At 34.3% G+C, this 13,516-nt stretch overlaps 1 protein-coding gene across 8 annotated transcripts in view; it reads right to left on the bottom strand.

Annotated features, from left to right (window-relative positions):
- trrap (transformation/transcription domain-associated protein) overlaps window positions 1-13,516 on the bottom strand; it is a 178,777-nt gene that overhangs the window by 164,802 nt on the left and 459 nt on the right. For all 8 annotated transcript variants that reach the window (XM_073917658.1, XM_073917660.1, XM_009306682.5 and 5 more), the window contains 8 exon segments: window positions 7,972-8,153; window positions 7,243-7,292; window positions 7,051-7,161; window positions 6,316-6,420; window positions 5,570-5,653; window positions 5,409-5,465; window positions 3,068-3,193; window positions 1,007-1,084 (listed from right to left, as the gene is read on the bottom strand). In XM_073917658.1, coding sequence (XP_073773759.1) covers window positions 1,007-1,084; window positions 3,068-3,193; window positions 5,409-5,465; window positions 5,570-5,653; window positions 6,316-6,420; window positions 7,051-7,161; window positions 7,243-7,292; window positions 7,972-8,071 — 711 coding nt within the window. In that variant the 5' untranslated portion in view covers window positions 8,072-8,153.

Raw genomic sequence — 13,516 nt, 5'->3', positions numbered from 1 at the left:
AGTAAATGTAAATGATTTGTTGTGGAATGAGGGAAATTAAGACACATTTTTTCACATTATTTAAAAACAAAATGGCTTACAAACCAAAGTGACATTTTTTTCCTCTCTACGATGCTATTTCGGCAGAGCAGAAGTATTGTTTTCCAGCAGATATAAAAAAAAAAAACCTCGCCCAATATTCTGTGATACCATTACGAGTAGTTGAAGTTTTTTAGGACAAAAGTATCTCCAACAAAAATGTCCAAAGAAGCCATTTTAAATTGTAAAGAAATCAGCCCGACATGTTTACTGTTCCAAAATATTTTAAATGTTTCTCAAAGTCTATTGATATTATACAATTATTCTTTTTTTTTTTTGTTTGTTAGTTTTTTACCCACACATTTCAATAGAATATATTTTAAAATGATAGTAATCACAAAACATTGTAACCTTGGATATGTTTATCCAAGGTTATCATACCGTCAGAATCTTATACCAGCCCAAGCCTAGTCTAAGTATTTTTTATTTAATTATAAATGAAAATCTCCATTAATCATAGCAAAAATCACTCAAGACACTATGCCTCAAAACACACTGGAAATGTTCATAGCATATTTCTGAACCAGTCTCTGTGATATTTGTGGGTGCTACATTTTAGGCAGAAAATAGAAATGCACCCTGCTGGCCACATGTATAATGATAACATGCAGAGAAGGTGAAACAAAAGCTGTGTGTTGATTTGTTTTGCACTCGGCTTCCTAAAAGCAGCCAACTGACATTTTCAGGCACAATACACCAGTATTTTCTTCACAGTTAAATTTCCCGAGCAAAAAACACCTCAGTCATTTTAATAAGAGTGTCAGGCTTAAGAAAACAGTGAAATTATCAACAAAGTGTGTGCTTCAGATGACTGACAACTCCTTTTCTAAAGGAGCCAAATGTTTAAATGAGGGACGTGTCCTTTAAAAAAAAAAAGAGGACAGTTAGCATAAAGTCAATACTGAATGATGTTTTTATAGGTTCTCACCTGATACATGAGGACCACGATGATGGGCAGCTCAGCCAATACTTTGAGTGACAGCGATCCCCGGGGGATTATGGTATGCTGGAGGACACAGAGGAGATGGATGAGGCCACTGATCACCATATAAGAGAAAACCTTTTTTTTGCTCCAATATGGAGTTTTCTTTTTTGTTGAGAGTAAAAGATGTATTTTTTATAAAAGCCAAGAAAGGAAATGTTTAAAGCATATGCACAAAAGTTTGAAAACTGTATTGTGGTGCCCTCTAGTGTCTACTAAGTTATTTGCATGGGAATACAACTAAAGGGACAAGTTATTTAAATGTTTTTTGTTGGCTGATCTGATCGCATATTTTGGTTAGTGTAAAATAACTGTGTAGGTTCAAAATGTTTGTTGATGATGTACATATTGTCATCCCAAACACATGTAACTTTAGTTTATTTAGTGTAAACTTGATGGAAACAAGAACACTGAACTGCCTTGCACAATTTCTGCACAAAAAAGTTCAATTGGATTACTCTTAAAACTGAATACGTGCTTTTTTGTAACACTTAAATAAAAAAAAACTGATTTACTCACTTGAGTTTGTTGCTGAACCCGAGATGATATTTTGAACAAAGTTTGTAAACAAACATTGATTACGTTTACATGAACATCAGTAATCTAATAATTTGCCTTGCCATTATGATTATGAAGTAATAAAAAATAATAAAATAAATAAATAAAATTAATTTTAAAAATTAATTAATTTTTTTAAAAATCATAATAATACAAAATATTTTTAAACAAATTTTAATAGCTGCTTACACCGTAGACTCTTAATCAGAAAATTTTCATAATAGTTTTAAAATCTTATTGGTGTCTACGTAAATGTACTCACTGACATCCATAGATTTTTTCCTTTCTATAGCATTAGCCCTTTTGCCTGAAAGGAACTACGGCTGCAAAATATATCATTTCACGTTAATATTGCAATGTGCGAAAGCAGAAGAAAATATAAGGTTCGCCACTTTACCAAAGAGTACTTGTGTTTAATTATTTTATTATTATTACATTACATTACATTATATTATTAAATATTTTAGATTTTCTAACTGAATTTCTGTACCTCAATTCCACCTAAAAAGCATTGTTTTAGTTTTTGCATTTTAATTAGTTATATTTTTAAATATTTTATTCAGATACCCTCCTCCACAAAATCATCTCAATCAATGTAAAATTATAAATTCTTTCCAAAAAGTTACTTAAGCCAGTGTTTCTCAACCACGTTCCTGGAGGACCACCAGCTCTGCACATTTTTCATGTATCCTTAATCAAACACACCTGATTCAGATCATGAACTCATAAGCAGAGACCTGTAATGGGTGTGCCAAACAAAGAAGACATCCAAAACATGCAGTGTTGGTGGTCCTCCAGGAACGTGGTTGAGAACCACTGACTTAAGACATATTATGAAATTATATAATCGCAATATATAATCGCAAAAATATAAAATACTGTTATGTCGGTTTCTTCCAATATCATGCAGCCCTAAAAGTAAAGTTTGTATAGTTCCTAGTACTATGGACAGCAAAATAGTTCCAATAACTACCAGATGTTTATTTTTTATTATTCTTCAATATGTCACTAAAACAAGTTAAATCAAACATGCTTGGAAGGCCTTAAGGGTGAGTAAATATTTGTTTTTGGGTGAACTAAGAAATAGGGATAATGTCAGAAGTTTTTGAGATCAGCATTTGGACACTCAGATCTTATCAGTTTTACTTTCAGCGCCAGGCTTATAGGTACTTTACAGTTCTCTCTCTCACACACACACACATACACACACACACACACACACACACACACACACACACACACACACACACAAACACACACACAAACACAAACACACACAAACACACACACACACACACACACACACACACACACACACACACACACAGTACCATTCTCTGGACTAAAGCACATCGCTCACATCACTGTGTCTCTGCTGGTCTTAATCTGAACAATTGAGATCATTACAATTTTAAACAGGTCTTCTCCAATTACAGAGTGAGTACTGACCGTCCGGGTCTCGCTGTCATCACGTTCCGGTGCCGTCTTCACCATTACGGAGGTGATCATCCCCACCATTTCCGGAGAAGGCACTGTGTTTTCTGCTATAACCTGAGGATTCTCAAAGTACCTTGCCTGTCAGACAGAGATAAAGCTTCAGAAAACAGATTCCCTTGCCTCATTTCCACTGAGCAGTACTGTACAGTTCTAGAACGGGTCACACTGCTTGTGTTTCCACTGCCAATTATATTCTTATTTGAGAGGCCTGGTATATGCCAGAAAAGATGAAGCCATATAGCCGTACGCATACAGCATCTTTTGTGCTCAGCTTAAATTCCTTATTTCAAATGTAAACGCTAGCGCAATTAGAGAGAGGAAGAGACATCTCCTGTATTTTCCACATGTTTTTAGATGTGATGTAAAAAGGTAATAGGGTTGGGCGATGTCAACCAATTTGGCATCGTACGATGTCTAATATGAAACATCGCTATGAACGATGGCATTGTCGTCAAAGGCAGCTGTGAATTAATTATGAATAATTAATAACAAATTAATTATTTGTAGCCTACCGTTTGCTACCAGACCCACACGGCCTTAGTTTTACCCATAACTAAATCATAAATAACTAAAGATAAGTTACACACATAATTATCACCTGTCAATCACTTTTTCTACGGGACTCGTAAATAGGCGGGAATAGGCAGAGTGATTGGTGCCATTACAATGGCGTTGACAAACTTGGTTGGTAAAAAAGGTGCACAATCAACAGGAACCAGCCTACATTATCTGAGGTTTTCCTTTCACTAAAATTACTAAGTACAAGCATGAAAGCGAAAGACTGAACCAGTCTACTGACCAGCTGACTGCCTGGAGTCTGACCCACTGTCTTGAGCCCAAGACAGTGTGTGCGTGTGTGTCTGTGTCTCTGCCTGTGTGTGTATGTGTTCAAGTGATGAGCGTTTTCAGCCAAAGTGTGGAAGGAGGGCTGCTCAGAAATGCTAGATGAAACGCCAGAGTGGATGTGGATCGTTTTCGTTCTAAAATGCCATTTTAAAACTAAGACCTATTAGTGTAAAAGGGGCCTAAGTGTGTATTTTTCGCGAGCGGATTTGCATTGGAGACAACGGAGGATCGTAATGCCAGCTCAGCATCGTGGTGTCTGTCGGACATCAGCATCGTCGATGGCATTGTCTATCGGCCCTACCCTAAAACGTAAACACCATAAACAACAGTAGACGTCATACAGAACATACATTTCTGTTTTTGATTTTTTTATTAGTGCTTGCCATCCATGTATTATTACAATGTTTTTAGCGGTGTATTTTTAAATGCTGCTGAAAGGGGGTGAGGTGGGTGATTTTTGGGTGGGGTAGAGGAGTGGATCTTGTTTCGACTATTGGAACGAAAATTTTAAAGATGCTGTGACCACTCGCATGTAAATCAGTGAAAATCTAATCATAAAAGGCTGCTTAACATGTTGTTATTCTCAGTTGTCTTGTTGTAGACGCTGATGACAATGCTCTGTAAACCAATCAGCAGTCAGAAGCAATTCTAACTCCACCTTTTGGTACCATACCAATGAGCTAGGTGCACTTTGGAAAGCAGACTTTCTACAGGTTTCAAGTCAAATGTAGGACTTTTTAAGACCTATTACCATTTTAAGACAATAATAAATGAAATTTACTCAAGTTATGAATGAACATTGTTCTTGGTGTGGTCCCCTTTCACACGGCAAAGTTTTTAAACAGACCAAAATAGCAAGAACAAGTCACGTGCATGTAAACTCTCCACACATTGGTCAGAGTTACAGCTGGCATGTGTCCTTATTTTAATTTATGAGCAATAAAAAAAAGTCTGAAACAAAAGTCTAGGTGTAAAAGCACCTTAAAAACATAAAAAAACATTGAAAACAAACGTTATAGTAAGGAAGATAATTAAAGCACATTAATAATAAATAGAGTTAATGAATAAGCCTTAAACGATAAAACCTCCTAAAGTATATATGAAATAAATCGAATGGGTGTTGACCTGATTGGGTATAGCTTTACATGGACAGGAAAATTAGGACACAATAAAAATGTTTTAAGACCTACAACACAATATTTCAGTGGATTTAAGACTTTTAAAGGTCAAATATTTGGTTTTTGAAATGAGACATTTTACGACTTTAAGACTCTGCAGATACCCTGGAAAAGGTGCCAAAAACTGTTTACTAATTTGGAATGTTTTGACAGTGGAAACTGGAATAAATGCGTACCATACTCGTACTGATCAGTGAAAATGGGTCATTCGACACAAATAAACATTGTCTAAACATAAAATAAATTCATCTCTTCTTTAAAGAGCTTACCACAACTTTCGGCAGTTCTTTGTATATTTGTTTCACAAAGTCCAAAAAATGGTGAATCTGTAAAAATGAGCAATTTTTATTATTATTTCATAGCATTTATTAAAAGTCAGAAAGCCCAAATGCTAGTCAACGTCACAGAGTGCCAGAAGGCTGCATCTCACCTCTTGAGAGATTGGTGGGCGAAACTGTTTATGCAGTTCAATGATGATGCGTAAACAAATTAGCACGTTCTCCTCACTTTCAATCTAAATAATGGAACGCAGAGACAGTCAGAATAATTATTTAAATATAATCAATGACAATACATTGCATAAAATAAAGAATAAATTATATTTATTACACCCACTGACAAAAAGCCCTGCATAATGAATTCAAGTGGAAAACTCCTGTCAGAATATCCTTTAAAGGCAATTCATTTAAGACCTAATAAAATGTATTAATGTGTCTTTTAGTCAGTGGCAGTGCATAATAGCTTTCAGGCTATTTACACTATAATTGAAAAATTTAAGGGCTGTAAAAAAGAGAAAGAAATCCCTCAATTATACCAGGTTAGCATTTTTTATTGGATCAAAAATATAAAGAACGCTCAAGTAATAAAAACACAGATCAGCATTTGAACACTCAGATCTTATCAGTTTTACTTTCAGTGTCCAGGATTATTGGTACTTCACACTCACACACACACAAACAAACACTCACAATCGTTCACACAGTACCATTCTCTGGACTAAAGCTCATCGCTCTCATCATTGTATTCCTGCTGATCATGTTTATAAAAAAAACTTAACATGCTGTTCCTCTTGGACATACACAGATATTTGTCTGATAAGATGCTCTGTCAAATGAGAAGCTACTTAATAAGGTTTCCAAATTAGAATTATTTAGTATTCAGGTAAAGAAATCTGACCTCAAGGAAGCGGAACATGACTGACAGAATGTTCTTGGCGTGAGAGCGCAGATGTTCATTAGTTGGGATTCGGTGGATGATCTCCAGGACAAGTTTCCTTAATTGCTACAAAAAGACACAAAAATACCAAGAGTTTACTTAAATGTCAGGGCAGAAACCTGGACAGAGTTTTCACAGAATTTATGAAGATAAAATGCATGACTCTTGAAAAGGAAGTAAAGAAAATGCAAAGCGAAAACACTACAACATTAAAAACTATTATACTGAATCACAGTAATACTTTCTCAGTATTGTTTTTATTAATAACTATAACTTAAACGTTATGTTTTTTTAAAAATCTGGCTTTCTAATGAAATGGAAGAAAACACAAAAACAAATATCTGCCAACTGAACCAAAATAAAAATCTTAATTCAAACAAGAAACTATTGTATTAATAAAAATAAATCCCTATCATTTTCCTACTTCAAATATAATCAATTAATTCTGCTCAATTTCACAGAAAACAAGACTTAGTTACTTTATTTAGCATCTTTGACAATTGTAACTAAAGAATGTGTGGATTTGACTTGAAAATCAAAAATACAGAGGAGATTTATTTTGTAACAACGCTTTTTAAAAAAAGGAATGATGTTTAAGAACATTTTAAAGAATTTAAAATCCTTTTAAAGACTTTATTATTGCAATTCACAACATAATTCGCAAAAAAGTATCAATAATTTCATCAAATATCACACCTGTGTTGGTTTCTCCTGAAGGAACTGCACTTCTCCATCCTGCAGAAATGTTAGGAAACGAGGAATGATGTGCTCCAGGAAAGTAGAATACTGTGGTGAGGATGTAACATTCTGAGAAAGAAGATTAACATGAATCAACACGGGGAAGAGACTTAAATTTCAAGCATTGATAAGCAAAATATAAGTGCTTACCTCAAAATTCTCACTGACTTCCTGCATCATTTTGAGTTTGGTCTCATCCGCTGATGTTTACATGAAATAAGTGAAATAAAAGCAGAGATGTGAAAAGAGATTAGATGCTTATATGGAATAAAAGCAGAGATTGGGCTGTGCAATATGACTACATATCCTATGAATGAAATAAGAAGTCTATAATAATTTATTTAATGGTTTTGCGAAATGCAATGTTTACAGTAATACAATCTTAGAATTTGGATGATCACAATTTTACAAGCCACCAAAGAAATCCGAACAGAAACACAAAAAAGGCATGGTGTGAAAGATGGAAACTTAAAAGTATAATGTTTACATTTTGCATTGCATTTAGCAATATTTTATGTTTATTAAAAGTTCTTGAAAAGCATCCTATATTTATTTAATATTTGTTCTATATTTCTACATTCTTATTCATATATCTGCTCTGAAGATCCAAATAAACAGAGACAAATACTGACAATATGAATGTGCACATTTTTGAGCATATACTTTAAAATAAAATAAAAAACAGTAATTTCAATGTGGTCTATATATATATATATATATATATATATATATATATATATATTGATTGAACTTACTATATCGTTATAAAAATATAATTTTCAGGATATGAGATTTTGTCACATCAACCAGATGAAAGCAGACAACAATTTTATCCAAATATTGAAGCTGGAAAAGAATTATTTAACAGAATTGACTCACGTGTGTTGTTGTCAGTGAGTGCCGCCACAAACTGCAGGTATTTCTTCATGAGAGTGGTCTGGTCCACCACGGTGGGGCTCGGGGTGGGCACAAAAGACATGGTGGCGGCCGGGACCGACAGGATTCCGCTGGAAATGGGCAGACTAAATGTCTGCGCTCGTCTCAGTAGAAGAACATGTCACCTTTAGGAGGGTAAATACAAGAGAATGTAAATCAATATTACTCTACATCCATACACAGACAAGAGCAGTGATGATCCTATTGTGCTGTCTTTGTGTTCAACCAATGCCGTGGTTTGTTTGCTTGTTTGTATTTAACGTCATTCAAGCTTCAAAGGCTATTTTAATGATGAGAAAAAGTATACTAAAGATAACAATTATATTAAGCTTTTACAATTTATTTTTCCAAAGCTGCGGTACTCAAATGTTGCCATTTTCACATATGAAGCTATTTATAAGGCACTAAATGCCAAAAATGCATAGCTGTTCTATGAATAATTAGTTCCAGTGTTTATTTTTCCCCCCAATTTCTGTTTAATGGAGAGAAGATCTTTTTTCAACATATTTCTAAACATAATAGTTACTCATCTCTAATAACTGATTTATTTTATCTTTGCCATGATGATAGTAAATAATATTTTACTAGATATTTTTCAAGACACTTCTATACCGCTTAAAGTGACATTTAAAAGATTGACCAGGTTAATTCGGTTAATTAGGCAGGTTAGGTTAATTAGGCAAGTTATTGTAAAATGATGGTTTGTTCTGTAGACTATCAAAAACAAATACAGCTTAAAGGGGTGAATAATTTTGACCTTAAAATGGTTTCTAAAAAATTCAAACTGCCTTTATTCTAGCTAAAATAAAACAAATAAGACTTTCTCCAGAAGAAAAAATAAAATCTGACAAACTGTAAAAATTTCCTTGCTCTGTTGTGCTGTGTTCACACCAGGCGCAGAACACACAAATAAATCGCGCTATTCGTGCATAAATGGATCCGTGAATATTTGAGTTTACTCGCTTCATTCGTGCGTCAAAATCCACTTCAGAACAGACACAGATTCACGTGATGGGCAGGGCTTCTGTCTGCCCGGTGACTGTAGCTTCATTGCTAAATTTCTAACATGGATTTTATTGAGAAAATAACTGTTTATGTGCTTTTTGAAGGCTGAAAAACAGCGTTGATACGTTTGGATCACTGTTTGAGTCCACTAGATCCTTTCAGAGGTGCATTTTTTTGCATTGACTTACCATGTAAAATCATTCGCGCTTGATGCTTCTTCAGCATCTGGTGTGAACAGCATAAAACATAATTTGGAAAATGTTTAAAAAAAAAAATCAAAAAAAATCAAAGGGGGACTAATAGTTCTGACTTCAACTGTATATGTCCCACTATTTAACTCCCACTATTTAACTATTTACTTTTTAATAGTAAAAACACTATTAGGACACATTTATTTTACTAACAAATGAAAATTGGTTGTTTTTGTGTTTGTTTAGAGCAAATTCGTTCTTCCAGATTAAAAACAAAATTTAGAAGCAACGCCACGCCGATGAGATCATTGTGTAAATTCCAGTGTAGAGATTGGATGTCTGTAACCGGGTCAGTACAGAGTGACATTGTTGAGTTTTCAGCACATATGTTCATTAATTATGAGGAAGACTTGGTTTAAACCAATCAGCGCGCTCTATTGTGAATGAAATGCAACTTCATTAGTATGCATGTTATAGCTTCGAAGACTCATTTTAACTGTTACAATGTTCAGAGAGATTCCACATTGTGCTGTCAACCGTAAATCAAACAAGTAGAAAAAGAAGAATTGTTTGGTGACATGGGTTGTCAGTGTTGCATTTACGAAGTGTTGCAAAACGAAGATTTTTTCTTTATTTTCCAGCTATGAGAGCACAGCTGGACTCGCGTGTGGATTACAGTGCTCTGCTAACATGCAACAAAAATGTGTGTGTTAGGAAAAAATTTTAACCGACAGCTTTTCGAACCTGCAAATGGTGAAATTCGGATTTGCCACTAGTCTTCTTTTAAAAGCAGATGTGTTTACAGTTCATGTTGATTGTCTTTTCTTTTCACTATACTGTCTTCTGTAGAACTGCTTTATATTTTCCAGTTTAAAACTGAAATACCTTGACTACAATCCAGTAATTGTACTAGTTTAAATTTATGTACATATGTATTTTTAAGTTATGTACATATGGATTTATATGTGTAGATGCATAGACAAACGTGAAAATGTGCTTTTCAAGCATTAAAGTCATAAAGATGTAATACAGATGTAATATTTTTCCCAACAAGCATAAAAGATTGAGCTCTCAATTTATTTTTTGAGCAAAGAATAATGGCTATAACACGTTTGTTTACTATGATTTAAAAACGGTTTATATACCCAAAACATTTCAGGCACTTTAAAAATGCAAATCATTTAAAATATAACAAAAATCACAGTGGAGCAAAAATATGTTTAGCCCATTTGTCAGAATGTTTTTAAACATTTAAACTATAATGCAATTTAGTACAATTGCTATCAGGGATGCATGATATTAGAAAAATCTAACATTGCTATATATTTTTTTTATTTTGCGATATGACTTGGAAAGAATTTATAATGTTATATTTATTGAGCTAATTCTGCAGTGGGAATGCATCTACATAAAATCTAATAAACAATCCATAAATTGTTTAGCGTCCCCTAAAAGATTTTTGTTGTTGTCTGTGCTATTTGCATTGAATTTCTGTATTTGCATGTGCTGTGAGGATTTTCAAGCACACGTTTAGTCAATGACTAATGAATTAATGTTTAAACTTTTTGGGGTCCCCCGTAGGGATGGGTATCATTAACGTTTTAACGATATTACTATTTTTATAGATACCACTTATCGGTTCGGTACTTTAACGCTCATCTTATCTGTACTTTTTGTAGTGGTTATCTTTTTCATAAAAAAATTTTAACAGAATTAACAACACTATATTTTATTATTATGTGTTTAATGTCAAATAAAGCAAAACCAATAACTGTAAAACAAATAAATACAAATTTTCCTGTAAAAGAATGTCCAATGGTTTAAAGAAAAATCACTCTCAGTTTTTAACCTTTTTTCTTCTGGCAAAAATCAACATGTTTGCTGATTTCTGGAAGAAGTCAGGATCTTTCTTGGTTTCTTGTCTTCCCTGCAGTTGAAAAATACCCTCTTTTAGTTGCAAAATGCAGTTAAATAATCAGATAATGTTTATGTGGCGCAGTAGGTAGTGCTGTCGCCTCACAGCAAGAAGGTCGCTGGTTTGAGCCTCGGCTGGGCCAGTTGGCTTTTCTGTGTGGAGTTTGCATGTTTTCCCTGCATTCCCGTGGGTTTCCTCCGGGTGCTCCGGTTTCCCCCACAATCCAAAGACATGCAGTACAGGTGAATTGGGTTGGCTAAATTGACCGTAGTGCATGTATGTTTGTGGATGTTTTCCAGGGATGGGTTGAGGCTGGAAGGGAATCCGCTGCGTAAAACCTGCTGGATAAGTTGGCGGTATATTCTGCTGTGGCTACCCCGGATTAATAAAGGGCCTAAGCCAACAAGAAAATGAATGAATGAATGAATTTGTAAATACAGCTGATGTAAAATCATTTTTAATGTTTAAGACTTATTTAGATACTGCAGAAAAAAATACTGTTTTCGTTGTAACCGAATGCGTGTTTATTTTACTATTAATATTATACTAATTTAGAGGGACCTTATGTGATTGACTGCTAGCATAACAATGTGGATGATGTACCTTTACCTTGTCAGTCGAAAACTTTTAATTTGTCTTTCTGCAGTTAATGCACTTTTGAAAGATACTTTGCTAATACAAGATAACAACTTGTTGCGGTTGTTGCAACGGGCATTGTCGCTGTCCACTCTGGAAATACAACCCGTTCTCTCTGCCAGTCTGCAAGCTTACTAGCTGTTTGTGCGTACAAGTCTGTTTTTGAGCTATGTGTGTGCGCTCGCCATTGTAATATTGGGCGATAACATGAGCATTTCTCATGTGGGATTGCCAACTGTGCAGATGAATATCACAAATTAGAAAAGGTTGGTCAGTTATGCTATAAGTAATGTTTATTCAGCATCAATTCTCCAGTACCGATAGCAGAACCGTTAACATCAGAGCTTATTGATACTTCAGTCTTTTATAATTTAGCACCGATACCCATCCCTAGTCCTCCGACACATTTTCGTTGTGGTTTGTGCTATTTGCAGCACATTTCTGTATTTGTATGCGTTGCATTTTCAATTTTTCATGTACATGTTAAGTCAAAGATTGAAGAATTAGTGTTTGCTATTTGCATCTCCATAAAATCTAATAAACACTTTATAAACTTTCTGGGGTTCCCCGACACATTTTCATTGTGCTACTTGCAGGGCATTTCTGTATTTGCATTTGTTGTGAGTATTTTCATGCATAACAATCATGAAAAAGATACACTTGAAATAATGTGTTTCATAGTCCCCCCCACGGGTATAACAGTATTCAGCTACAGTAACTGAATGATAAAAATAAAAAGTAATTCAATTAAATTAATCATATTTAAGGTCACAAATGGTACAATTTCATATACCTGAATGCTTTTAAAATCATTATACAATAACAGGCATCAAAAACACATGCAAATGTTAAATTAAAATACAAACTCATCATTGCATATCCCGCAATGTGACTATCGCGAAGTATCACAATGCGATATCGATGCTGAAATGATATATTGTGCAGCACTAATTGCTATTCGTTTCACACACTCACATTCTCACACACACACACACACACACACACACACACACACACACACACAATGTATGGAAACACTTTACTTGCTTTAAATAATGTAAAAACATGCAAGCCATGATAAGCTTATTTTTAGACTAGATTAGTTTAGGTAAGCTTGTTTTAATTTACTGTTTACAATCCATCCACCTATCTATCTGTCTATTTATCTATCTATCTATCTATCTATCTATCTATATATTAATGTGTGTAAATAAGACATAAAAACACATATAAGTTAAACGTATTAAGAGTTGTTTACGCTAAATAATAACAGCATATAACCATATATAGGGTTGCTATTAGATATTGCTGGAATTAATGCCGCATAACTGAAGAATTTCTGAAGAAATCCTGTTTTAAGTATTAAGCTAAGCAGAGTTTACAATTAGGCTCACTCACAAGTTTATGAGTGTTCATCTACAATCACTTTATTCATACAATAATATGTAATCAGTGGCCTAAAGGGTGGCTGTTTTTAATTTTTTCTTGTATTTAAACGTCAAAATGTCAAAGTTGCTTCCAGCACCTTGCAGGACCCCCGTGTTGCGGCTGCCTTGAAGCGCTATTTTTTACATAAATAAACGTTTCCTGTCTTAGCATGCACCCCAACTCTCACATACAAACAATGGGATAATAACAAATAAACAATCAAACATCTCATTAGGCTAACTGATTCAGAAACTACTGCATAAAACACTTTAAAAGTTGCCCTTTCGTGTAGGGAAGCGGTGGGCGCGCCAAA

This window comes from Danio rerio, chromosome 12 (assembly GCF_049306965.1).
Source record: "Danio rerio strain Tuebingen ecotype United States chromosome 12, GRCz12tu, whole genome shotgun sequence".
Classification (NCBI taxonomy): Eukaryota; Metazoa; Chordata; class Actinopteri; order Cypriniformes; family Danionidae; genus Danio; species Danio rerio.
Note: the sequence above shows the minus strand (reverse complement) of the source record. Positions and strands in the feature narration are given on the sequence as shown.